The sequence below is a fragment of the Delphinapterus leucas genome, chromosome 1 (assembly GCF_059928025.1).
Source record: "Delphinapterus leucas isolate spDelLeu-1000000601 "Yukka" chromosome 1, BTC_Dleu_Yukka2, whole genome shotgun sequence".
In the NCBI taxonomy this organism is placed as follows: domain Eukaryota; kingdom Metazoa; phylum Chordata; class Mammalia; order Artiodactyla; family Monodontidae; genus Delphinapterus; species Delphinapterus leucas.
This window is the reverse complement of record NC_143129.1, coordinates 134430067-134457540: the sequence shown is the minus strand read 5'-3', so window position 1 is coordinate 134457540 and position 27474 is coordinate 134430067. Positions and strand designations below refer to the sequence as shown.

Here is a 27474-nt window from a genome sequence, read left to right as displayed (position 1 = left end):
ACAGAGGAAGAGGCTTTGCCCAGAGGGGGAAAGCCGTCTGCTTCAGGGTACACTGGTATTTGGAACTGAACTCCTTTGGTTACTCTCATGAGTCGGATAATACAGATTCCCAAATGCCTGGACTCATGCCTGGGAGGGAGTGGACTCAAGTGTGTAGGTGTGTGGGGAGAAGAGACGTTGGCTCTACTCATGTGCTGCCCTCCACCATCCTGGGCGAGTCCAGGCTTCTACACTTGTGAGAAGCACAGTGACAGTGGCTGCTGAGGGAAGAATTGGGTGTCTTGGACGTAGGCATTTCTTATGTCTCATTTATATTGGGCAGGGTCATCTTGGGGCTCTTTCAGAGGTACAGCCACCCATGCACTTTGGCAACTGCACTGAGACCTCTGCTCTTCTCTCTAATGGGGAAATGAAGAATAGGATGGTGGGAGGGCATGGGATTTAGGGCCAGGCAAACCTGCTTTGTGTCTCACCCTGCTGTTCGTTAGATACGGGACCTCTGCTGCCGCCGCTAGGATGCTTGTACACGTGACCGGTGAACAGGAGGATCAAAATCTGAGCAGCTGCTGACCCTAAAGAGTGCCTGTGCCTGTCGGGTGGGTGGGACTGGGCAGCAAGAAGAGACAAGTTTAGGAAAGAGCATCTTTTATTTTTTTTTTTACTGAAATATATTTGACATATAACATTATATAAATGTAAGGTGTACAACATGTTGATTAGATACGTTTATATGTTGTAATATGATTACCGTTATAGCATTACTTAGCACCTCTATCACGTCACATAATTATCATTTCTTTTTTGTGGTTGAAATAACGAAGATCAAGTCTCTTAGCGGGTTTGATGGTTATAATACAATAATGCTGTCTGTGTTCACTATACTGTGCATTAGATCACTAGGACTTACTTACCGCTCATTGCAAGTTCGTACCTTTAAACCTCAGTCCTCTCCCCCCACCCTCCAGACCCTGGTCATCACCATTTCACTCTCTGTTTTTACAAGTTTGGCTTTTTCAGATTCCACATATAAAGAGCCTCTGAAGGCGCTGCCCCCATCCCGGTGCATGACCACATAGTCTGCACAAGGGACCATGAGTGGAGCTGGGCCTCGGCTTTCCTCTCCTGTCTGCTAAAGACTCAGCATGTAGTTTTCATTCATTTGTGCCTTCCCAGCAAGTGATGTTTAGAGATTTCCCCTTCTTAGGACCTGGTCTTAAAAATATCCTTACATCATATACAGAGCAGACATCACAGGACCTGGCTTCTCTACTCCGGCAGTGCTTGCTGGTTTGATTGTTTCCCTTTATGTTTTAAGCTTTTAACTAATATGTAAAATGTCATGAGAAGATCACAGGCTTTGGAGGGAGACAGGTCTGGGGAAGAGCCCTGGCTGTGTGACTGTATCTGTGTCTTGGGTCCCCAGTTTGCTCATCTGTAAATGGGGGATGATAGAGCTTACTTGGCAACATGATTGTGAGGATCGAATGAGACAGTGGATTTAAAGCCTGGAGGCCCAGTTCCTAGCAATCAGAAGGTGAGTAATGAATGATAACCACCGCCATTATTACCAGGCAGCACTTCAAAGCAATTGCAGTTGGTTTAAGAGTGAAGTGGTGCTCTTGGTTTCTTGACAGATTTAATTCCATTTGATTCAGCGTCCTATTTTGGACTGTTTATACCTTGGTAGGCAACCTGCTGGGTGCTTGGTACAGACATAAATTAAGCACTGTCTCTGTTCTTACTAAGCTTTTCTTGCACATTAATTTGTCTATTTGAAGCTTCCAACAAAAGCATTCCCACACCCCTCCCAATAATTCTAAATAACTCTGTTCTATTGAAGGTTAGTTTGGCCCTCAAGCCTTTTGGGATTTGAGGACGACTCACCTTCCTAATTTTGTCTCCCACCCTCTCTAACACACTGTCTACATCCTCCCAATTCCTTGAGGAAACAGCATGATATCCTGGTTCCAGTGTGTTCTATAATCAATGCCTTAGACACGTTGCACACCATCCTTCCTTCTCTATAGTGAAGAGTGTGATACCCATCTCAGCATTGGGTGAGGATTCATGCCTGTAAATCTTGGTTCTGAGAGCGGGTAGCCTCACACGGACTAGACTGAAGGAAAGAAGAGACATACTGGAATCTGCATCTGTCAAATGGCAAGGAGAGGCAGAAGCTGCCTTGAACGCAGGGAGGCCCTGGGTGTACAGTGATTTGTCTGTGCCGTTTGTGGTGCCATTTCTGCAGCTTGCAGAAAAAAAGCCACACAGCTCTTTCCTGTTCCCTTCCTCCCCCCAAGCTCCTTATAATAGTAGATGATGGCAAATATGGGATGATGATAATGGCAACTTCTTATTGAGCACTTGTGTATGTGTGTGTGTAAATACATATATATATTTTAAGTTAACAGTAATCTCAAAACTGAGCCTCTAAGAGGTTACATGGCACCCTTGAGCGTGTAGAGGACAGGAAGGTGGCTGAAATGGTGGTGGTGGCCCCTCCAAAGCATGACTGATGGTTGGGGAGCTAGTATGCCAGGGAAACAATCACTTATCTGTCTCCTCAGCAACACCCAATGTTTGGCTTTGTTGTCATTGGTGCGTTCCAGTTATCTTCCTGTGGGTGAAGAAACAGGTCTCAGAAAATTTAATCCAGCTGGCTGTTCTATGCCCAGAATTCGGTTAAGTCCATGATTTCCAATTAATGGGCCTTCATGCCAAGATTGAGGTCATATCATGAATCTTGCTTTTATTTTAGGATTTCCACTGTCATGATTTACAGTGCAGCCCAGCCAGTCTTGTCAGGATTATTGGAGCATAATTAAGCCAGAAAGACAGCCAGACTGGCAAGTTAACATGGAGCCAGGGAGGGACCCCCTTCCTTTGCTTGGTAAGCCTGCCTCAGGCAGCATGGGGCTGCATGTGAGGATTTTCATCTGAGGACCATTTCCTGCATGTCTGATCTCTGTGCAGTTCAAATCCCCATACGATAAAAAAAACTCCAGACAGGGAAAGGATTTCAGAGTCCCAGTTGGTGATCCATTGTGAACAATGCTCTGGTTAATTCAGTGCCACCACATACACCTCCACCTCAAGTTACCATTTACTAAGTGGTAAATGTAACAGTGTGCATTTTACAGACGGTGGATTTAATCTTTGTGATGGTTCTGTGAGGAAGGTATCATAGGCTTTCTCTTTGCATGAGGTTATACAGATAGTAAGTGACCTTTCCACTGAATGGATGGAAGAATTTGGCAGTTCCTAGATGCAGACCATTCCCAAGTGCCTGTTTCCTTCCCTTTCTTGTGGTTGTTCTGCTCAGGATGATCTCCTCCACTTTCACATAGGAGAATAAGAATATAGGCATGTATAGGAAAACATGCTTTATGATTGCCTTCCAGGTGACAGATGTTTATCTGTCATTATCTTGTTTAAACCCTACCACATACATGGAAGGAAGATACTATCTGCCCCCATTTTACAGTTGAGGAAACTGAGGCTTAGATTAATTAGCCTGCCCATTGATATGCAGGTAGTAAGGAAGGAAGGTCAGTGTCATTAATCCAGATCTGCTTATTTGCAAAGCATAGGTCCTTTCAATTACATCATGCTGGTACCAAATGCTTCTTCTCTTTTCTCTGGTTTTCCAGCAGTGCTTATTGTTGAGTTGAGACTCTTTGAGACAAGTAACACGTGGAGGGGCATTTTTTGAGCGGAGGGGGTCTGAAGAGAGGCTAGAAACCAATCTACTACCCAGCAAGTGAAGGTGTGCCCTTGAGCTTTAGCTAACATCTGCTGTGTGCCTAGGCCAGACCCAGGTGTCTCCATCATTGCCTTTGATTAAATTTGCTCAGTGTTTGGTTTTTCCATGTGAGAGGGTACTGGTGAGGCCTTTATGAGAATGTCTCCCAGACAAGTCCATGCCGGAAGCTTCGTCCTGAGACCAGTGAAATGAGGAGTTGAAGGTTCTTTTTGCACTTTGGTAGCAGGTTTTCCTCCGATTGCTTGCTGTGGGGTTTTGTTGTTGTTTTTTGTCTCAGGATTCACTTTCAGAGTATTTCCATATTCCCTGTTAGTTAGCATTTAGATGTATCCTCACTCTGAGTTCACTGATCCTCACTGAGCAATTTTTTTTTTTTTTTTTTTTTTTTTGCGGTACGCGGGCCTCTCACTGTTGTGGCCTCTCCCGTTGCGGAGCACAGGCTCCGGACGCGCAGGCTCAGTGGCCATGGCTCACGGGCCCAGCCACTCCGCGGCATGTGGGATCTTCCCAGACCGGGGCACAAACCCGCGTCCCCTGCATCGGCAGGCGGACTCTCAACCACTGCGCCACCAGGGAAGCCCCTCACTGAGCATTTTTATGCTCGGCAAGACTTACTCCAGAGACGGCGCATCAGAGATTCCTACTAATACATTTATCTGATGATTAGATGCTGAAGGTACTGTCTTGAAATTTCCTTCAGGTGTCCTCGGATGGAATTCTGGCTTTTGAAATGTGCCCTGAAGTGTGTGTGTGCCATCCCTGGGGAATTCCACTTGTCTGAGGCAGCATTAATCTGCTCTGTGAAGGGCTTCTTAGAAATCTCATGATCACCGTTTTTTGTCATTTGTTATGTCAGTGTGAGGACCAAATCCCACAAGCAGTTATACAGAGAGCAGGCAAGAGTTCTTACTCTTTTGCTTGACCTTCAGACCTTCTGGGATCCGAGGACTACTCAACTTCCCAGGCTCACTTCCCCCCTTTCTCTAACACACCCTCTACATCCTCCCAGTTCCCTGAAGAAACAGCATGATATCCTGGTTGCAGTGTGCACTACAGTTGGCCTCTTAGACAGATTATTTACCATCTCACCTCCTCCCTCTACATTTAGAGGGAGGAGACTGTAAAACCCATCTCTCAGTTTTCTTAGCTTGGTCCCCAGAACAGTTATAACTGGTGCTCAGCTATGGTTCTTTTCCTTCTTATGTATGTCCTTGACTTGTTGGTCTCTTGGTCTGTGCTTTCTCTCCTCCCTCAGCCTGATACGTCCTTCAGCCTATTTCTACCCAAACTGTAATTCAAATACCACCTCCTCCATAAAGCCTTCCTCTTTCCTACTTCCAGCAACCGGCATCCCTCTCCTCAAGCTGGAAATACGCTCCTCTGCACTCCTGTTCACTTTATATGCACGTATATATATAATAATGCTTGGCAAGTCTGAGCAAGAGAAAAGCAGTTAACAGTTATGGTGCAGCTCTATGAGAGATTTGGAGAAAAAATATTCATGACTTGGAAGACTGCTTTTCACTGTTCAGTGGGAAAAATGGCAGGTCCAAGCTATATATAGTGTGATCTTACTTTTGTGTACCTGTGCATAGAACACATAATCTATATGCGTGCATGTCCACAAAAACACAGAACTAAAAATGCGAGGATGTACATTTCTCCAGAATGTTAACAGTGGTCACCCTTGTTTGTTTCTTGTTTTACTTTCTTCTCTGTTTTAATTCCATTTTCTTTGGTTTTAGTGGGCCTCAGGTGCAGAAGTGACTTAATCATACTGCTGTGCAGTCTTTACGTTGCACAGGCCCCTCTCTGGTTTTATCCTAGATTTTCTTTTTTCCTCCTTTCATCCCCCATCCTTTCCTCTTTTCTATTTGCTTTCTTCCTAATGTTCTTGATGGGTGTCCTTAGATGTGCCCAGATTTTCCATATTAAATATGAATGACCTCTGCAGTATATATATTATTCTATAATAAAATACATATTATATAATGTTACATAATAAAATATGATATAAAAATATATATAACATATACATTATATATATACTGTATTTTAATCTGAACGAAAAACCTTTTTTTTTTTTTTTTTTTTTGCGGTACGCGGGCCTCTCACTGTTGGGGCCTCTCCCGCTGCGGAGCACAGGCTCTGGACGCACAGGCTCAGCGGCCATGGCTCACGGGCCCAGCCGCTCCACGGCACGTGGGATCCCCCCGGACTGGGGTACGAACCCGTGTCCCCCGCATCAGCAGGAGGACTCTCAACCAACTGCGCCACCAGGGAAGCCCCGAAAACCTTTTTTACAGTAGAAACTGGAATGCATATTTGTTTAGTACTTCCTTTCCCCCTTTCCTTCCCTCTCTCAACTTCACAGTCACACACACACAGACACACACACACACACACACACACACACACACACACAGACAAATGAAGATATCTTGACCAGTTGTACCCTCAGATCTAAAATTCTAGAATTCTTTATTATATCTGTTGGTTGATGCCTGTCTTGAGCTCTGTGATACATGGCTATATATAGCATTTTCTCTGAATTGTCTCAAGTAATTGAGCCAGGTTCCTAGTTCTTAGCACAACACAGAGCTGTAGGAGAGAATGGCTGTGGCAATGGGGACAGCCTTATGGGAGCATGGATGGTAATTCGTGGTGAATCTTGCATTTGTCTTATCTTCTGCCGCTCTGGACTCTGTTGGAGAGTATGGCAAGAGGGACTCAGGCTTTGCAGTTAATGCTTTGTGTGTGTGTGTGTATGTGTACACCCATACATATATATGTGAATACTTATTGAAGGTTTACATTTTAAGTATGTGTAGTTTATTATATGTCAATTTTATATATGTCAATAGAGCTGTTTTGTAGAAAAGTTAATCATATTAATGCTTTGTGGAGAATAATTTGGTCTTTGTAGTGTATCCGTGTGAGGCATGGGAATATGTATATCCCGTTGAGTTTTGAAGTGTTATGAGTCTGGGCTGCTTCCTCTCAAGGTTCAAGCAGAACTTCCACCTCTGTGGTTGAAGGTACCCGACTGTGACTGACAAAATGAAAAAAGCACGGGTCTTGGCATCTTATAGGCATTTGTATATCCTAGCTAAGAAGCCTTGTGTGAATGAATCAGCCTCTTTGAGGCCCACTTGCCTTATCTGAAAAATGAGAGCAAAAATATCTGTCAGTTTTGCTGTGTGGGGTATTGTATGTTCCTAGCATCATGCTTAGCATGTAGTAAGGCTCCTCTGGCGTACGTGCAGCATATGTGTGTGTGTATATAGTATACATACATCTACTCTGAGCTTGTAAACAACAAACAATATCCGTCCATGACAGTTGCTGCTTCTTTGGAGAGCAACGGTGGGATCTTTCTCTCAGAAGTCTGCTTACAGTGGCAGCTCTAGAATTTCCATCTAGGCGTTGCTAAGAGAGGACAATCTTGTTGGAAGGAGGGAGGGTGAGAGACTCCTCTTAGAACTTCATCTGCATAACAAACAGTGCTTTCCTAAGATTCTCGTGTATCTGGGAGTTGTTTGGGAGGACCATTAGAGTTCTCAGTCACCCTTTGAAGCCTCTGTTGCCTCCCGTCTCCCCATTAAATAGAACCAAAATGGTGAAAAGAAGATTTTTGCTTGATTTTTTCTTGGTAGTATTCTCTCAGCAGGCCTTCAGTTCTTTGCTATCTCTGTCCTCTGATGGACAGGGTCAGATAACACTGAGGGCGTTTTCTCTGTTCCAGGCAACAAGACTAGTCATTAGAGGGAAATGTCATGGTCCATTTATGCAATATAAGCCCTGACCTTTTGGTTAAAGAAAAGAGGAAAAAAATGTGATGGTCCCTTACTTCCTCGAGTTGAGAGGCCATGTGGTAGGCAGAAACTTTTCTGTTTCTTCAGAATTCCACTGAGTTCTGATCTCGTTAGATTTGATCATTATTATTTCATAAGGGGGAACCTCTTTATTTGGCCCAATTGTTGGAGAGTAAAGATCTCCTAGACAGATCTGTTTCCCTGGCACATCATGAGTACTTAAGATATTTGTTGAATCAAAGTAAGCAATATCCATGTATTGTTTTATATGAGAATTTACTGTGTAGAATTTGGATGGACAACTGTAGCCTGACTTCAGTGATCCATGAAGGAACAAAATGTGTTCCATCCATGTAGCTGGAGTTGCCCTAGCACTACCGGCCTGTTCGCGACCACTGCGCCTTGCCTTCATTCTACCAAAGTCCATTTTGGTCTCAGTTTGCTCTTCACTTTGACTCTATTTCTCATTCTTTCCACTCTTATCATTCTTTTTAAATACCTTGGATCCTTTTGGAAAAGAGGAGCTAGAGATGGTTACTTAATTAGCTCCTCTTATCTGTCTGAGTATAAAAACTGTAGGCAGCAAATATAACCAGCTCTTGTTGAGTTTCATGAAATCTCCATCTCTTAGGCAAGCATGCTCAGTGGGTGCTGAATGATACAGTGCTACAATCAGAAATTCAGAGAAATATGAGGAGACAGTGAAAGCATCTGGTTATATTTGCTGCCTACAGTTAGGCCCAGACCAAGTCTCTCCCAAGGTTGATCTGTTTGGTCTTCCTTGCTGCCTCTGCCATCTTCTCTCTGATTCTTATATTCTGCAGCAGCCCAGTTTCATGTACATTTATTGAGCATTTACTGTGTGCCAGGTATTGTGCTAAGGTATGGCACAATACCTTTTAGGAAGGTATGAGGTAGCATGAAACATTGTTCCTGTTATTGAAGATTCAAGAGTTGCTGGGATTAAGGTGGGCGGGTCAGACCCATTCGCAGATAATTCTGTGTCAGTCAGACAGCTCCACCACATCCTAGGATGGAAGTGCAAAGTGAGGTGAGAGAATGAGGACAGGAGAGACAAAGTTCTTGTGAAAGACTTCAGGATGGGGAGGTAAGAGCAGAGGCACTGGATCTAGCCAAACGTAGATTCACTCTCATTCTGCCATGACTGTCACTAGACTTTACCAAAGCCTCCGTTTTCTCAGTGGGACACCCAAGGGCCACTGTGCCTATTAGTGTGAGGGTCTAATTTAGTAGCGTGTGGAGACTACTTAGCAGAGTGCCTAGTCTAGAGCATGTGCTTAACAGATGACCTTTTTACAATGATGATACAGTCTCAAAGAATTTTAGAACTGGAAGGGACTTAGGGAATCATCTAAGTTCATTCCCCTGTTTCTATCTTCTTTGAGACCCTGAGTCTGTGATTCTGTTATGGCCACATTGCCCAGGAAGGAGCTGGGGTTGCTCCTCCCATCAAAGTCCTAAAAGTGGGTAAAGAAATACTGTACATACTGATTTGATGGTATCAAGAGTGATAATAAAATATTTAAAAACTGTCCTGATAATACAATTGAATGTATAAATATATATAAAATATAAAGTGTAGTCCCTTTTATTCTCTAAACAAGCAAATACACACATGCACATATAATTGTTTACTATGTGGTAATATTTATAGCACACGTCATCATGCTAATGTCCCTCTTTTTTTGTTGAGTTGGGACATTCTCTAGAGTATCCTTGTCGCTAGCTAAATGATCCCCATTTCCAAGTGATGGTTTGATGTAGGGAATGGCATCAGATCCTTCCAGCAACATCCCTGTTAAGTTGACTCTCTCAGAGGCCCCGGCACCTTATTCCAGCTCAAGAAGGACTGAGTGTGTTACTGACCTGTCAGGGCTGTGATACGCTTTGAGGGTCCTTCGTGGTTTGGACCCTCAAAGCCAGAACCACTGGCACCACCTGCTTTGTGGCCTGTACCTGCCAGTGGTGCTCAGTTCCTTTGGAGCTGCTGGTGGACGCAGCACACACCCAGGCCTCTGCCCCCAGGGTCTGTTGAGCGGCTGCCAGACTGGTCCGTGTCTTGGGCCGCTGCTATGCAATGTCATCAGGTGACTTGTAGTTTTTGTAGCTCATATTATGTGCCAAATAGTACAGAACTATTTCAGAAACCAGTATCTGTGAATCTGTGTGAACCTGAATATTAGTTGTGCAAAGAGCACATAATCGTTCCCCATATTAGGTACCAGATCACTTCAAGATGGGAAGAGGAAACCCCAAAGCTATAAAGAGGTTCACCTCTGTTAAACACTCGTGATTCTGAACTATCAGAAGTGAAGAATTTACATGTGCTGTAACGGAATCTCCAGAAAGAGACTCTGTTCTTGTCGCACACGTCCCTATTGTCTGTCTTCATCAACTCTGAAACTGAACAGCATGGCCTTTTTTTTTTTTTTTTGCTGAGGCTGCCTAACTCTGCTGGAGACAGCATTTTCATGGCTTTATTCTTTTCATTCCTCAGAGCCACCTTGTAGCTATCATTTATTAAGTGTGCACAACACACCAGGCACTGTGCTAAGAGTGTAGAATTTTGACTGATATAATCCTCACTGCAATCCTGTGTGAGATTCTGTTGAAGCTTCCAATTTACAGAAGGATATCAAGACCTTGATCAGTTACTTAACGTTGCTACGCTATATATCCAGCTGGTAGCAGAAGTTGAATCTGTACCTCATATTTTGACTTAAACCCCATAATTTGACTGTGGAGGCTTTGTCCCACGCCTAACCTCGTTTGGCATAGGGAGTGTCAATTTTTTCACTTAAATTTTTTTTCTGTGAAATTGTTATCTTTAATATAATACAACAACTCATTTACATGAGAGCTGAATTTCTAAGAATTAAAATAAAAATTCCTGACTGTTTTAGAAAATCTTACTACTTAAAAGTCACGTTGACATACATGATCTCGTTTGATCCTTTTAACACCTTTTGACATGTAGAAAAGTTTGTTTTTCTTGTTCCAATTTATAAAGGGAGACGCAGCCTTGTAGGAGTTAAATATCGTGCTTAGGTTCACACAGATTTTAAGTGAAAAAACTAAATCTCCAGTCTAAGACCTGTCTCCCCAAAGTCCATCCTGTTTTCTCTAAGCTTCCCTGAACTGGGATGAATTGGGAATGAGGTGTAAGCAGTCTTTGATTTTAGAAGCCAAGGTAGTGGGCTTTTCCATGATATATCTAGTTGTTATCCCCATGTTATGCATTTCTTGAATTGTGGGAAGCCAAGAGCTGGAAAATCTGCTAGAAACAAGGATGATGAAGCCTTCAGTGGCGATGACACTGGTTCTTTGTCCCCTGCCAAGTGTTGTGGAGAAGAAATAGTATTTTCCTAGTATAGGGGCTAATGGTACATCTCTGCAAGGTCCCTTTAGTTTTGGGAATTTCTATCCTGCAATTGCCAACTTGGTAGAATCCAGGAATGGACGTTTGTAGTTTTATGACACTTAAAACAACTGCAGAGGAAAATGCCTTGCTGGTGAAAAAGAATAAGAATATGAAGAGATCATGATGCCAAAATTCAGATTATCAGTTATCTCTGATACAGGCTGATCCTGAACACTATGGAATAATAACTCATAATTACTAGAACTGAATGACAGAGACTTCCCAGGAATGGGAAAGCTGATGCTCTGTGGACATGTTTTTGTGGAGACCCAGAGGACCCACTGAGGTGGGCTGATGTCCCAAGAACTTTAATTGTTGCCAAGAGTCCTTTGCCCCCTTTTCCCTGTTCTTAATGTACTGGATTATTTTACCAGAGCTGAGGCAGTTACTACCATGATGAAGCAGGGTCTCAGGTCTTAAAAAAAGTCAAGTACTGAAAAGATGTTCCTGGCAAGTTCCCAGCCTGCTTGGAGTTGAAGATCCACATAGAGCTACTCAAGGTCTTATGGGCAACATTTGCCTACATCTCATAGGCTGGGCTGAGAAACCGTTGTGACTGTGAACTAGGATGACTTATGTACAGAGAAGGGAGGTCTCTACATCTATTGAGGAAGGACAACTTGAATTTTAATGGCGTATCACTTGGCTGTTGTCTTTATTTTACATAACATATTTTAAATTATAAACCTCATGAATGTAAATTACAGAAAGTTTAGAAATTACAATCCAACAACAAAAAATCACTTATCATTCTCCCACTTAGATATTATTGCTGTAATTATTTTGAAAATGTACCAGCTAACAGCCTGGACTCTGGAGCAGCCAGCCTGCCTGGGTACAGATCCTGGCTTAGTAACTGTGGGACCTGGGGCAAGTCACTGATGTGTCTTTGCTTCAGTTTCCGCATGTGGGAAATGGAGAGAGCAATGGTATCTCCTTCACAGGGTGGCTGTGAAGATTAAATACTACCTATAAAGAATTTAGATTGGTACCTGATACATGGTAGGCATTCAGTAAGTTTGAATTGCTGTTATTTTTATTTTATGTTTATTAAATCATCTGAATTCTTTCTCTAAACTCAAATATTTTTCTTTTGCAAAAATTAGATTGTACTGTGCATGTTATTGGTATGCTCTTTATCTTTCATTTAGCCTTTTGTTGTGAGCCTCTGTATTCTTCTACAGTGATTTTAATAGCTAATTTAATAGCTAATAGCTAATTACATTGTTAGAGGTAATCAATTATACATCCTTTATTGTCTCTTGCCATTGTAAGCAGTACCTCAATGAACATCGTTTTGGATAAATATTTACATACCTTCTTTTTCTTTTGATGACAGTACTTTATGGGGGAGCATCCTTTCTTAGAGGCTACCAAGTGAAATTATATGCAGCCTAGGGTGCCATGAGCATATATATTGTATAAGCAGTGGGAACATATGTGGGGAATGACCACGGTGCATTATGGACTTTCCAAGGCAAGGCTTTTGTCAGCATCTTCCTTCTTCTTTCACAGTGCTTCTCACGGTGTTTTGTCCACAGCTAACAAATCAATAAGATGTTTATGAAAAGTAGCCACGTGAACTTTTCTTATATTTCTAGTTACATTAAGGCAGTTAAGACAATCCTTAACATTTTACTGGTCTTCTTTAAAATATATTTTTTTTATTCCAAACAACAATTGAATCATTTCAGATATTTTTTGGACTGAAACTTAACGTAAGTAAATGAGCAAACAGCTAACTAGCAGTCCAGTGGGAAACAGATTCTCTCCCAGGAGATACAAATTTTATGTGACTCTGTGAGTGACAACAGGTCAGGTCCTATCCATGGTGAGCTCCCATGACTTGGGAGAGATAGGATGCTGTTTCTAGTTTCCTAAACATTAGGAATTCCAAGAAAAACTTGTTTATTACATCCTTAGAAATGACACAGGGGGCAGAGTGCAGTTCTCTGGTGCTTATCTTTGGTGGGCTTAGATTTTAAAATGACAAGACATCACAGAACAAGCTTCTACCTGGAGCCTTAGCGTCACAGACCTGGACGCTTTCTCCTTGGGTGGCATTCTCAGGCTGTCTCAACTCTGACCTCCCCACTCCCACCTTCTTAGACCTTCAAATCCCCAAAGACCCTTTATAAGTACAGGGTATGTTCTTAGCACTAGGTGCCATTTTAGCCAAAGCATTTAGAAAAATGTCAGAGGTGGCAAGATTTGGATTCCTAAGAATGCGACATCTTTCAACCATCTAGTGCAAGGATTAGAAAACTTCTGTAAAGGACCAGATAGTAAGTACTTTAGACTTTGTGGACCACAACTCTGTCTCTGTCACAACTATTCAACTCGGCCATTGTAACGTGAAAGAAGCCATAGACCATATGTAAATGAATGAGTGTAGCTGTATTCTAGTAAAACTTTACTTATAGACGTTGAAATTTGACCTTCATATAGTTTTCACTTTGTTAAACATTATTCTTCTTTTGACTTTTTTCAATCATTTAAGAACGTGAAAGCCATTCTTATTTCACAGACTATATAAAAATAGGCAGCAGGCTGGATTTGGCCCATGGGCTGTAGTTTGTCGACCCCTGATCTACTAGTCATTATTTTTCTTCTGCATATCACCCTCTGACTGCACCGTTTCCCTCTTTGTTGTGTCATTTTTTGAAGTCTTCCTGCCCTTTCTCTCAGCAAGCTGAGGCTCCAGTATCCTTTTGAGAATCTGTGCTTCTGACATTCATGTAGCTCATTAAGGAGAGTCAGAACACCCACCTAAAAGAACCGTTAGGGCAAAATCAGATAGCGTCCCTCTTCTCTTTTTTGTGTCCTGGCTAGTTTGACATATAAGTTGGGTATATGGAGGTTGCAGACTTTGTAACCCTGGCAAATGGCTCTGGTTTCTGCAGGGTTCTAAGGCTCTAATGAATAGAGCATGCAGCCTGAGTGATGGTGAGAGTCTGATTTTTAGATAATCGAGGATATTTATATCTTTAAATAGGTTGGTGCCTTGGAGTGCTGTTCCAGCATGAAATTGAGAGTCAGAGAGAGGTCTGGATAATCAGTTTGGTGTCATCTCTTAGAACAGTAATGTATCAGAAGGGCGTTCAGGCTCGGGATGGAAATGAGGAGTTATAAGCATATGTTGCTCTATCCTTGCTGTATTTAAAATGAAAACACGATACAGATTTTTATATGTGGATGTGTTTAAAGGGACATCATATGCCCTATGTCATAGGGAAACAGAACACAAGAGAACCTTCTCAGATCTGTGGCTGTAGCCCTGGTGTGTGGAGCTGCTCTTCAGACGAGCTCCCGGCAATTATTTAGGGCTGCGAAGCAGTGTGGGCGACAGAGGCTTGGCTGCCTGCGTAATGAGATCGGTTTGGTTGGTCTGACAGATGCAGTGATTTATTGGAGTGCTTGTTGGGAGGACACCTGCTGCTGAGAGCAGCCAGATGAACGGCATACATGTGGGAGGTGGAGGAGAGCAAGGGATAGGAGAGGGGTGGTTGTGTGTAAGGCAGGCAAGGATTGTCCTGATTACAGCTGTGAGAATTGTGGGCTAATATGGAGCTGTGGAATAGCGTGAAATGGAGACGCAGTGTAGGCTTGGGAATTGTACAGACCTGAGTTTGAATCCCTGGCTCTACCGCTTGTTAGCTGAGATCTTAGGTGAGTTGCTTCCCTTCTTTGAGCCTCCATTTCTTCACCTGTAAAATGGGGATAATAAACACCCTCCTTATTTCCCAGAACGTGAAATTGTACTGACATAGAAGTCCAAGTGGGGTTCCTGGTGCATGGGAGAGCTCAGTAAGTGGTAGACATTATCAGTGTTTGTCCGTGTGTCTATTCATTTGTTTATTCACCTGCATTGATTGTTCTTTGTAATTTCTAATAGAGCCTTGTTTTCAAATAGATGCCTAATGGTGACTTAGGCATCAAAAGCTCTTGTGATCAGGGTGTAAGTACATAACAGTCAACATGTGTTTATAGGTATATGTATGAACATCTAAACGGCTCATAGAAGTTTAGTAGATACGTGAAGTATGATTTAAAGAACAGCTGCCTGGCCAGTAAGCACAATAAAACATACTTCACCTTACTAATAATTGGGGGAAACTACAAATAAGACCAAGAGGAGATATTGTCTCATTCACCAGATTGGTAAAAATGTTAAAGTCTGACAATACCAAGTGTTAAGGAGAATGTAGAGTGACAGAGCTCATATGTACTGCTAGTGGGAGTTGAAGCTGATACAGCTACTTTGGAAAATGATGTGGTAATATCCAGAAATTTGAAGATGTGTGTATCCCATCTCCAAGCAGATTTCCATTCCTAGGCGTAACCTAGAGAGATCTCTCACATGTACTCAAGCCAATGTGTTAATCACCATATTGTTTGTTATAGGAAATAATCTTAGTGTCCATCTATGGGGTAATGGATGCATACTTTAAGTGAGCTAAAGGTCTATGTGGTATCAGCATAGAAGAATTTTAAATAATGATGCGTGAAAAAAATAAAGTTGCAGACAGAAAGCCATTTATATATAGTTTGAAAGTGTGAAAAACAATATTAATGTATTGCCTATGGATACCTACATATGAAATAAAAGTTTAAAGAAATTATTTGGAACGATAAATATTAAATTCAAGATAGTATTAGGAGAAGAAAGAGATATGGTTGTAAAGGTTGCGTAGGGCCCAGATCCCAACTCTGCCCTTGACTTACCAGCTGTATACCCTTAGACAAATTGCTTAACCTCTGTGCCTCAGTTTTTTGATGTATAAAATGGAAAAATAATATTATCTACTTCATAGGTATGCTGTGAGGGTGAAATGAGTGAGCATAGGTAAAATGCTTAGAATAATACCTAGCAAAAAGCAAGTGCTATATAAGCGTTAGCAATTCAGGTTCTAATTACATGAGTATTTTTTTATTATTCTCTGTTTATTTTTTTAAATGTTAAACATTGCAGTTTTTTAAAATGTATAATAAATATTTCAGTATTCTAAAAGATAAAGACTATATGTAACATAACTACAGTATAATTAGTACACCTAAAATTAACAATAAATCCTTAACATCAAATGCCCAGTTAATTGTTCAAATTCCAATTGCCCATAAATGTCATTAACATTTTATAGTTTCTTTGGCTTAAGTTCCATGCATTATACTTTATTGATTTATCTTTTAAGACATTTTAATCTACAAATTCCTCCTCCAACTTTCCTTTTTCTGCAATTAATTTTTTAGCTTTATTGAGGTATAACTGGTATATAAAAATCACACACATTTAATGTATACATCTTGATGAGTTGAGACATATGCATATACTCATCATACTATCACCACAACGTCCAAAGAGTTTCTTGTGTTCCTTTGTGTGGCTTGTTTTTTTGTTTTTTTTCCTGGTTTTGTTTTGTAAGAACACTTAATGTGAGATCCATCTTCATTAGTTTGTTTGTTTTTAAATTTTCTCTCCAGACTTTCCACAAGCACATTTAACCATTGTCCACGTGCATGCATCTACCTGTCACTTAAAATAACTGATCTGGTTGAAACACAGATATGCACCCCCCTTGTCCTGAGGAAAGCACGGAAGGAAGCTTATTCAGCAACAGAGTCAAAGTCACAGAGGTTTGCTCTTGTAAGCTAAATAAGTTCCTGTGTTCTCCTGTACCTGAGATCCAGGGATCTATCCTCCTAACGTATTTTGAAGTATAGAACAAATACTGCAATTTTCTAAAAAGAAGAGATGTCATTCTTGCCCTTTGTCATCAAAGAGTTGATAAGTGAACAAAGATTAAAAAATATCATCAACATAGGAATTTCAGGTGTGGCATAATAATAGTACAGCTGCAGTCTGTTAACCCCTAAATGTAGTAGGTACTGTGCTTAAGATACACTCATTTTATGTTTCCCTATGAAGTAGGCACTATTTTTAATCCCTGTTTTACAGTCAGGAATCTTTCTTCCGGCCAGAACCCAGGTAAGAGTGACTCACGCTCTTGACTGCTAGTCTGTACAGCCTACCTGGCTGTTGTTTACATTAGCTTCCTCTACACAGATTCCTACTTCCTTCCTGTATCAATCTTTATAAACTAAGTTATGTTATGGTAATGAACAGTCCTAAAATGGGAATGGGGTAGCTTCTAATAATAAAGGGTTATTCCTCATTCATGGTACATATTCATCAAGGGTCAGCTGAGAGCTCTGCCACAAGCTCTTTACTCTGGGAGCCAGGAGTCCTGGACAGAGTAGCCACAGTCTCAGACCTTGTGGGTTGCTATGGAGAGAGAGAGAGAATATATGGGATGAGAACTGTGGATAATCTCACCCTAACAGTTAAATGCTCCAGACTGAGAGAGACACACAACATTTCCACTCACATTATAAACGAGAGTGCTGGTTTTCAGACAGGGCTAATTTTGCCAACATCTAGGGACATTTTGGCTGTCATAGCTGGAGAAGGGGGGAGGGATGCTACCTAGTCACCAGAGGTCAGGGATGCTGCTACACGCCCTACAATGCACAGCACAATCCACCTCCTCCCCCCGCCAGCCACCACAACACACATATAGCAAAGCAGTATTCGGCCCCAAGGTCAATAGTACCAAGGTTGAGAGGCTCTGGACTAGAGCCAGTCACAGAGAGCCAGAAAGTACAATTTTATGAAACTGTCAGGGAGGAGAACCTGTCATACTTGACAAATAACACCAGTGAGCACTATGCGTACTCAAGCTTAAAAGCTGTTATAAGGGCCCTTCAGAAAATACTTTCCCAGGATGGAAGTGAGCTATTACTTTGCGAGATAGCCATAGAAGGAGTCTTCTAACACAGTTAACTCCATCGAAGGCCAGAGGAGGCCCCTGGACTCACTTCTCAGCTGACCGCTGCTCTTCCTCAGCACTGCCTGAAAGGAGTATAATGCAGGCCACATATACAATTTAAAATTTTCTAGTCTCCACGTTAAAAAAGAACAGGTGAAATTAATTTAATAGTATAATCTATTTAATTCCATATATCCAAAATATTATCATTTTAAATGTAATCATTGTAAAAAAAAAAGTGTATGAGATATTTTACATTTTTTGCACTTTGACACTTCGATACTCACAGCACCGTCTCAATTCAGACTAACCACGTTTCCAGCGCTCAGTTGGCACATGTGGTTACAGTATTGGATATGCAGCTCTGGAGGTTTCTGTTCTGGAACTTAGTGAGGGGCTTTCCTTTGTCTCCTCTGAGGACCAGCAGACTGCTGTCAGTAACCCAGAGTCAGTAAGTTCTGGAAGCATGACATAACTTGCAGGAATATCTGTCCCAGACTCCCGAAGACGGTCTGCGTATGTTTCAGGAACAAAGAGGGATTGGTTTCCTGTGTAGTCTGTGCTATTACTTCTTTTTCTGATTTTCACTGGCAGGTGCCTCGTCTCCAGACATGGAGCCCAGCTATGGGGGAGGTCTCTTTGACATGGTGAAAGGAGGTGCAGGGAGGCTCTTTAGTAACCTAAAGGACAACTTGAAAGACACCCTCAAAGACACGTCTTCCAGAGTTATACAATCTGTTACCAGGTATGTGCGTCCTTCCCCATTAACTTAATGGACTCCGTGCCCCCAAAGGATCTGCTTACCTGCCAACTGCTTGTCTGGCTCAAAGACTATCAATTTTGTGATGCAACTGCATGGGATCTGATTGACTAGGAATGCCATTGAAGCCACAAAATTAAATCCTTCAGAAGCTACAGGCATAGGCTGGGAGGACTCGGCCCCTTGGTACGTTAGAGGATAGTGGTTGCCATCCCTGGCTTTCGAATCCAGCATCCTGAACTCTAATGCAGTATCTCCCCTTATTAACCTAAGGCAAATTAATTAACCTCTCTGAGCTTTGCTTTGATACCCTGGTAAGATTTATGTCTTTAGGTGGTTTGAGAATTAAATGAGACAGTAATGCACATGCAATCCAAATAAGCAATACTTATGGATTGTAATCAAAACAGAATTTTGTTTTCGTATCTTAATAGCCCTTTACAATTTATTTACTGGGAGAAGTTTCTACCCTTCTACTGTGTGAAACTTTTACAAGCAGGCCATATGAATTCTTTTTTTATTCTTAGGAATTAGAAAGTTCTAGGGTCACTTTAAGTTAAAATATGTGGTTTTAAATCAGAAATTCAAATGTGAAGTCCAACATATTAATCAACATTTTAATTTTTTTCAACAGTAATTGTATCCTTTACCTTCAATCCCCAACTAGCGCCTGGTAGGCAAAAAAAGAGGGTCCTTTGTTCTTTCTCCATCACTTCCTCCCCTACCCCCTAGCTGCATGCCCTGTTTGGAGTGGTAGGTGTGTGCTCCTGAGGGTGTGGGCTGTCTTCTATCAACAGTGCTTACTTGTTAGGGGGAAGGCCTGAAGGGAAGTCAGAATATAGCTACTGGATGGAAATGTCCCAGGTCATGATGTGCAAGTGATTGAGAGAGAGAAATCGTGGGACATTTGGATCATTTTAATGAGTGCCCTTTCCTGTCTTGCTTTTAGCTACACGAAGGGAGATTTAGACTTCACTTATGTTACCTCCAGAATTATTGGTAAGTTTCTCATGTTTATTAACTGCCCAATAGCTCAGCTTTCAATGGCTGCCCATCACGACAGCAGACCTGTTTAACCAATTTTTTTTCTGTGTGACCCTTCCTCCAGTGATGTCCTTTCCTCTGGACAGTGTTGACATAGGATTCAGAAATCAGGTTGATGACATTCGAAGCTTTTTGGATTCCAGACATCTTGACCACTACACGGTGTACAATCTGTCGCCCAAGTCTTATCGAACTGCCAAGTTTCATAGCAGGGTAAGGAATTTTAGCCCTGATCACAAGGTTGAAGACATAAGAGGGTATTTTCCCCCTTAAGAGCTATCCTCAAACCCTTTGCCTTTAGGCACATGGAGCTGAAAAACTATATACTCTGGACACTTCTCTATCCACAAAATTTTTATGAGGCTGTTATGAGATATTCTGAGGCTTTTCCTCGGGTGAGGATATTTGTAGGAAAGTTTCTCTGTCAATAAGATACCATCTAATTGAGGGCCTCAAATCAGCTGTGGCTGGTTGTTGCTCAGTTGTTAGGGCACATTGCTGTGTGGCTCAGTGGAGATTGACTGCTACATAGGGCAGTTGGAGACCCTTATGCTGGAGCACTAATGATGCCTTTCACCCTTCCTTATTGCTGCTTTGGCATCACGATGAGACAGTGTGGCTAAACCAGTAGAGACACACCAGTATTAATGGAAATAGCTTTCTGACATTTGGTAAAGGTATGTGTTTCATAAGTGAGGTGTAGCACATAAACAGCCCACACTGTAGGTTTGGTGATACTATTGCGAATATTTAGAGCAGTGAGAGCAGCAGCAGCATTTTTAGAGCATTTACAGTATTCCAGGAACTTTACATGCAATATCTCATTCATTCTCTCAACGGTCCTCTGAAGTAGATGGAGAAACTGAGGCACAGAGAGGTAAGGTAACTTGCCCAAGACTACAGGCATGTGTCTTAGCCATTACTCAGGGCTGACAGTATTACCTGGAAACCTGGATTATCCTCTCAAGGAGCTTTTAGAACTAGGCAGAGAAATAGTTCTAGTTTCAGTCTAGTTAAGGAGCTGTGAGAGCTGGCTTTGGTTTGAATCTGATGTTAAGCCTGATATGTCTGGCCACTGAATTCTTGATTTACTCACTCAAATCAGGCTTTTTCTCTCTCAGGAACATTTTCAAAAATCTTGACTTAGCCTTTAGATATGATTGGTTCTTCAGCTACATCTGGATTTATTAATAAATAGAAAGGAGTTTTACACATTGGACCCTTTAAAGTGAAACTTGATTTCAGCTATGCCAAATGATAGCTGGTTGTGTGTACTGTGTATTGAGGATCTCAGCTTTGATGCCAGAACACATTTTGCTCCAAATTTTAGTTGCCATTAATAATCTCTGGGCATCAGTTTCCTGATCAGTAAAAACTAGAAGAGAGTCTGTATGCTGTCTTAGGCCACTTCCTGCCCTAATGTTCAGTAAGATAAGGGAGAATTTTGTGAAGGATTCTCTTTTCCCAGAGTGTTTTCAAAATAGGCAAGAGGTAACCCAGTGGTTCTCAAGCTTTAGTGTACATCAGAATGTCCTAGAGGGCTTGTTAAACACCTGGGCCTGGCACTTCTGGTTCAGCAGAGGGGTGTGGTGAGAATCTGCATTGCTAACAACTTCCTGGGTGCTACTTCTGTTGCCCTGTGAGCCACTCTCTGAGAAGCACTGATAAAACCATTCTAAAGTGGTTTCGTCCAAATTCCCATTCCATAACGGAGATTTCAAATGCAGCTCTCTAATATTCCCTGTAGTTAACTGCCCTTCCACCTCTTATTCCATCTATTACCTAATTCAGAGCAAGGGAATTAGCATCCAACAAAAATGTGGGTAGCTATTTTATTTATAATTCAGATGCAAATATTTTGAATTGATTTTTCTTGTTTGGAGACTCGGTGCCATCATTTTCTTTCTTTCTTTCTTTTTTCCGATTTGTTTTTTATTGAAGCATAGTTGATTTACAGTGCTGTGCCAATCTCTGCTCTACAGCAAAGCGACTCAGTGATACACATAGTGCCATCATTTTCGTAACTGAAGGACCATGGAACATCCTGTATAATATTTTATAGAAATTTTATTTAATCTTGAAATATTTGTGATAATCTGAAAAATTTTCCCTCTGGAAGTAAATAAAGATGTAATATCATTATAGAAGCATTCATGCATATAAAGGTATCTCTTATATGTATATATGATTTATAAAAGCAAGCTCTTTTATAAAGATATTTAAAGAAAGGCATCAATTAGTGTAACTACGTATTTTGTGACCAGACTTAACAGTCTTACCAAAGAAACCAGGAATTGCATATGGAACATCTGCCCCAGACTGCTCTCACTTGCCCTAGAAGAGCAGGGAACACGTTAATTTTATTTGCTACCTGGAACGGTGCCTGGCATGGCTAAGAAATGTCTCTCAAAAGATTGAATGTGCCTGCCAAGAATTGTTGAACACATAGATATCAAATAAAAATTTGATTCTTGGGACTTCTTTGGTGGCGCAGTGCTTAAGAATCCACCTGCCAGTGCAGGGGACACGGGTTTGATCCCTGGTCTGGGAAGATCCCACATGCCCTGGAACAACTAAGCCCGTGCATCGCAACCACTGAGGCTGCACTCTATAGCCCTCAAGCCACAACTACTGAGCCCGTGCACCACAGCTACAGAAGCCCGCGCCCCCTAGATCCCACGTGCCGCAACTACTGAGCCCACACGCCGCCACTGCTGAAGCCCGTGTGCTGCATCTACTGAAGCCCGCATGCCTAGAGCCTATGCTCTGCAACAAGAGAAGCCACCACAATGAGAAACCTGCGCACCGCAACAAAGAGTAGCCCCTGCTCGCCACAACTAGAGAAAGCCCGTGCACGGCAACAAAGACCCAATGCAGCCAAAAATAAAATAATTAATTAACTAAAAAAAGTTTGATTCTTATTCTCAAGGCACTTAAGCCTAGTTGGAGAGAGAAGTCAGGACGTTCTAAAGACAATAATATTTACAGTACCTACTGAGGGAGTTTAGTAAAGGGAGACAGCAGTGAGAGCTGGACCTTGACGCATGAGTCTTGTCTAGGTGAAAGCGGTGGGGTTATTTCTTCTCCATGTGAACTGTAGTCTGTGTCTTACCAGGCTCCGCATGATCTGGCCTCTGTGCCTCTGTAGCTCATCTTTCACTGTTCTCCACTGCCTGAGAACCATGCTCCTACCGGGGAGACGCACCGTCTCTTCGCATGAGCTGCTCCCACTCCCTGAAAGGCCACACATGCCACACCCCCACCCCTTCTTTGTTTGCCAAATTTCGCTAAGGGGAGGATTTCCACATACCACAAGGCTTTTCCAATTCTTTCCCCTAAAATGCAGGATTGCACTGCACTTTTAGCCCTTTATAGATAGTCTCAGAACTCTGGGGACTGGAAGAGGACCCTCTGACCTAGCTCCCTCAACCCTCAGTTGCATCTTAGGACAGCCCCACAGCCTTAGTATTTTCATCTTAGCTCTGTTTTTTTTGTTTCTTTGGTGTGCGGTACACGGGCCTCTCACTGTTGTGGTCTCTCCCGTTGCGGAGCACAGGCTCCGGATGCGCAGGCTCAGTGGCCATGGCTCACGGGCCCAGCCGCTCCGCGGCATGTGGGATCTTCCCGGACCAGGGCACGAACCCGTGTCCCCTGCATCGGCAGGTGGACTCTCAACCACTGCGCCACCAGGGAAGCCCCTTAGCTCTGTTTTTGATGTGGCTACATCTCTTTTCAAGTTCCTAGTCCTTTCTCTTCCCAGCACTAACACCGCAAATTGATTTGCATCCCACTGTTGCATGACTTACAAAAGTGTTCTTGGTTCACATCTTCCAGTCCTTGAGGCCTGAAATTATTTTCTCCTCCTTCCAGACCAGTGGAGTGCTAGGTCTGCAGCTAAATCTTATTTTAATAAATGTAGATGGCCAAGGCTTCTATAAATACCACTGTTGGAAAAGACCAAACACAAGACTGGTTTTATTTATAGACTCACAGGAGTCCAGCTGTGTCTATATCTCTATGCCTTGAACCCTGAACTCAGTCATTTTACCTTTTTATTATGTGACGTGTGTTTGGAGGTAAAGACGGTGGTGACAGAGACAGACTGTTTCTAGGAAGATTTTACTTTACTGAGGGGCATCATTCTGTATTTTGATTCACTTTTAGGCTTAGAAACCACATGGGTTGACAGGAATCATATGAAATAATTAAATAGCAATTCCTTAGTATTTGCATATTGTAACAGAATGTTAAAATAGGACTCTGTGTTTAGTTTCAATTTTAGCAGAGGATTTGACTCAAAGCAAAACATGGCAGATAGCCCTTCGTTCGGAGTGCTAGAATACCTATTCAGGATTGCAGAGGAGATATTGAATGTCAGTGTTTTGACTCTTCTTAGCCAGTATCTACCTTGATGAAATAAACATCCTGATGTTGACAGTGAAGTCCTGTAGGCCAATGAGATGCATCATCTAAGCCAGATGTTCTGAATCTGAGTTTAAAAGACATGGTTCCACTGTATATTTCGATCCATGCATGGGCTTCAGAGAGTTTAACCATCTGTTTTCACTCCTATTTTTTCTTTATTGTGGTAAAATACACATAACATAAACCTACCATTTTAAGCATTTGTAAGTGTACAATTCAGCAGCATTAAATTCACTCACAATATTCTGTAACCATCACTAGTATCTATACCCAAACCTTGTTCATCATCCCCCAAGTAAACACTATAGCCATTTACTCTGTGTATGTGTGTGTGCACTGGTTCCATTTCTGCACAGAAGGTTTTATAGCTCTGCCCTAGAATGTCAGGAACTACTGCTTTACACATTTCTTGGTGTTGCTGTTGGCAATAAATGGAAAAGCAGATGAATGGCCACCAAGTCTAGCCTGCCCTAAAGTTCTTACATTCTGATAATGCTATTCCAGTGCCACTTTGAGCCTCCTTCCTCTGTCTAACCAGGAAGGGGTATGCTGAAGGAGCCCAGTTAGTAGCATTGAAAAGATAAACCCAGCTGGTTCTTTTAGAATCTTCTTTTATTTCGACTATTTCTAAAGTGCATAATCTTGTAGAATTTCTTCCTCTTTGCAAAGAACTTAATTTTAGGAAAATATATGATCAACTTGGGTTTCTTAAAGGATTGTTTGAAGGTCACATTTTTTTTTTTTTCCTTTTTCCTTCCAGAATTCATCAAAGAGGTCACCATAGCTCCCAGTTGTTTCTGCTCTGGTTTGCTGGTTGGTGAAGGGAGTTGGCCATAGCGGAGAGACTTTATAGATTATATTCATCTGTCCTCTGCCACTGTGCATCCGTGTAAGGACAGGAAATAATGGGGCAGAAAAATATCCCTGGCCTGGGAGCCAGAGGACCAGGAAGTCCCACATTCTAGTTCTGCAGCCTTCAGTGAATTGAATGTCTTATTAACTTTGGTAAAAAAATAGCCATCCCTTGATCCCATAACTATCTCACAAATGTAAGATGGAATTCTAGTTAATAATCATCAGACAGTATACAAACTTTTATTATTTTTTTTATTGAGGTGAAATTCATATAATATGCACAAATTTTGAATTTTAAAAATTATCCTAGATTCGCATCTCAGCTGTTCCTCTTCCTGGATAAGTTACTTCACCTCATCTAAAGCTCAGTTTTCTCCCGTATAAAATGGAGATAACAAGGGTTCCTATCTCACAAATAGAAAATTTTTCTTTAGGTTTGCTGTAAGGAAGACATTTGATAGCAATGTCTGGCTTAGAGTAAACATTCAGTAAGTGGAAGCTATAATTACCATTAATAATAATAAAATGCCAAATAAATTATTGCCTGAAGTACTCCTGTCCTCCAAAAATGGTGTCAGATTCTTAAGGCACTGGATATGGCTCTTCAGTCTGATTCTCCATAGCCCCTTTTGCTCCTATGCTCAGCATATGGGATGCTTCTGTCTTCTCCTCTTGTGCCTGGGGAGACAGAAAGATGAAAATCAAATGGCATCCAGCCCTGGTGCTGTTCTGGCCTCCTTTCCCACTGGGTGGTGTCATGGCAGCCTGTAATCCATATGGCGTTTTCTGATGCTCTACAGCTCCAGGAGGGGTTCAGAGAGACTGGAGGCAGCATCGTGAAGTGTCACCTGCCCAAGGATTGTGCTTATTGCATGAAGCTGTGAACCTCACAGAGCTACAAAAATCACTTGCAGGGATTGAATTCATTTAAAAAAATTTTTTGATTTTGTTTATACCTTAAATGTTTTTCCCCTTTAGACAGAGCACATGCTTTTAAAAAATTCTAATTGTATGTTTGCTTAATGGAGTATAATTGTATATCAAGTAAATATGTAAGTATGCAGTACTTAAATTAATACTATTTACTTGATTGGTTTAATGATTCTGAACAATTAGCCTATTGTGCTGAGAACAGTTTAGCCAGCTTTTAGCTGAGACTCATAGATATTGACGTTTAGTGTTTGTAGGAGTGACATACAGTTTCTAAAAGGTTTAAAAATACTGCCTGAGAAAACAAATTTCCTACACTTTTACACGGTCGCAATGTAAAAAAACAACAAAATCGGTTCCTTCCTCAAGATACTTTACATGTAGACAAAGACAAATCTTATGAGAAGAGATTGCCGGGCTTCCCTGGTGGCACAGTGGTTGGGGGTCCGCCTGTGGATGCGGGGGACGTGGGTTCGCGCCCCGGTCCGGGAGGATCCCACGTGCCGCGGAGCGCCTGGGCCCGTGAGCCATGGCCGCTGAGCCTGCGCGTCCGGAGCCTGTGCTCCGCAACGGGAGAGGCCACGACAGTGAGAGGCCCGCGTACCACAAAAAAAAAAAATAGAGATTGCCAAATAGGGTTCATTCTTCGTTCTTTCACTCATTGATTCACTCAGCAAATACCTCCTGAGTGCCTGCCATTGGACTAGCACGTGGACTCTGGACTTGGGTTACAAAAATGAAAAATGGTCTCTCTTCTCATGGAGCTTAGTGTCTAGAGGGGGAGACAGACATAAACAGTTAATTTGAATACAATAAGCTGGCACTTACTGTGTTTACATTGTGCTCCTTAATTCTTACCCCCATTTTTATTTTACACACAAGAGAATTGAGGCTTGGAGAGGTTAGCAACTTGTCTAAGGTGAATCAGGTAGTAAGTGGTAAAGCTAAGGTGAAAACCCAACTGTGGCTTCACCATTTTGCTCTACTGGTGAAAGCTATAACAGGTGAAAATGGACAAAGATGACTGAGATGACTAAGCACCTCTGCCTGTGGGTGTTAGAGAAACTGGGAGACAAGAGAACACTTGAACTTCGGCTTTGGAGTATGAATAGAAATTTACCAAGGGAAAGAAAAACATCACAGTCAGGAAGCAGCTTGTATAAAAGTATATTTTGCAATTCCTCTGATGGCAAAATTTTTCTTCCCAATTATTCTGGTTTTAATCAATACATTATTTCCATTCCTTGAGAACTTGTCAATGGGGAATCCATCTGAGGATAAAGAATGGGCCAGAAATAGACCCAAATCATGTTGGGTGAAAGGGGCAAGCTGTTATGGAGTTTAAATCGACAGAGGCCCAATACTGGGTCACCCTGGATTGTTTGGTAGCTTTGTTAGGCATTTCCTCTACTTTGTTTAATAAACTATACCTGTCATTCTCAAAGGTCTAGGAAAATTAATAACCTGGAAGGTCCCCTGACACTACCCACAATCATTTTGTAGGAAAAAAGTTACAAATTAACCAAAAAGAATGGGTTTTTTGGCAGCCACAGAGAGAGAGAGAAACTCCGTGTGTTTGCTTTCAGGTGTCAGCTCTAGAGACCACAGATAAT

The 27474-nt window shown here is 41.8% G+C and overlaps 1 protein-coding gene across 8 annotated transcripts in view; it reads left to right on the top strand.

Annotated features, from left to right (window-relative positions):
* Positions 1-27474, top strand: part of DNAJC6 (DnaJ heat shock protein family (Hsp40) member C6) — a 159384-nt gene that overhangs the window by 93620 nt on the left and 38290 nt on the right. For all 8 annotated transcript variants that reach the window (XM_089921397.1, XM_022581211.3, XM_089921374.1 and 5 more), the window contains 3 exons: positions 18442-18592; positions 19557-19606; positions 19716-19864. In XM_089921397.1, coding sequence (XP_089777523.1) covers positions 18459-18592; positions 19557-19606; positions 19716-19864 — 333 coding nt within the window. In that variant the 5' untranslated portion in view covers positions 18442-18458. The remainder of the gene's footprint in view (positions 1-18441; positions 18593-19556; positions 19607-19715; positions 19865-27474) is intronic.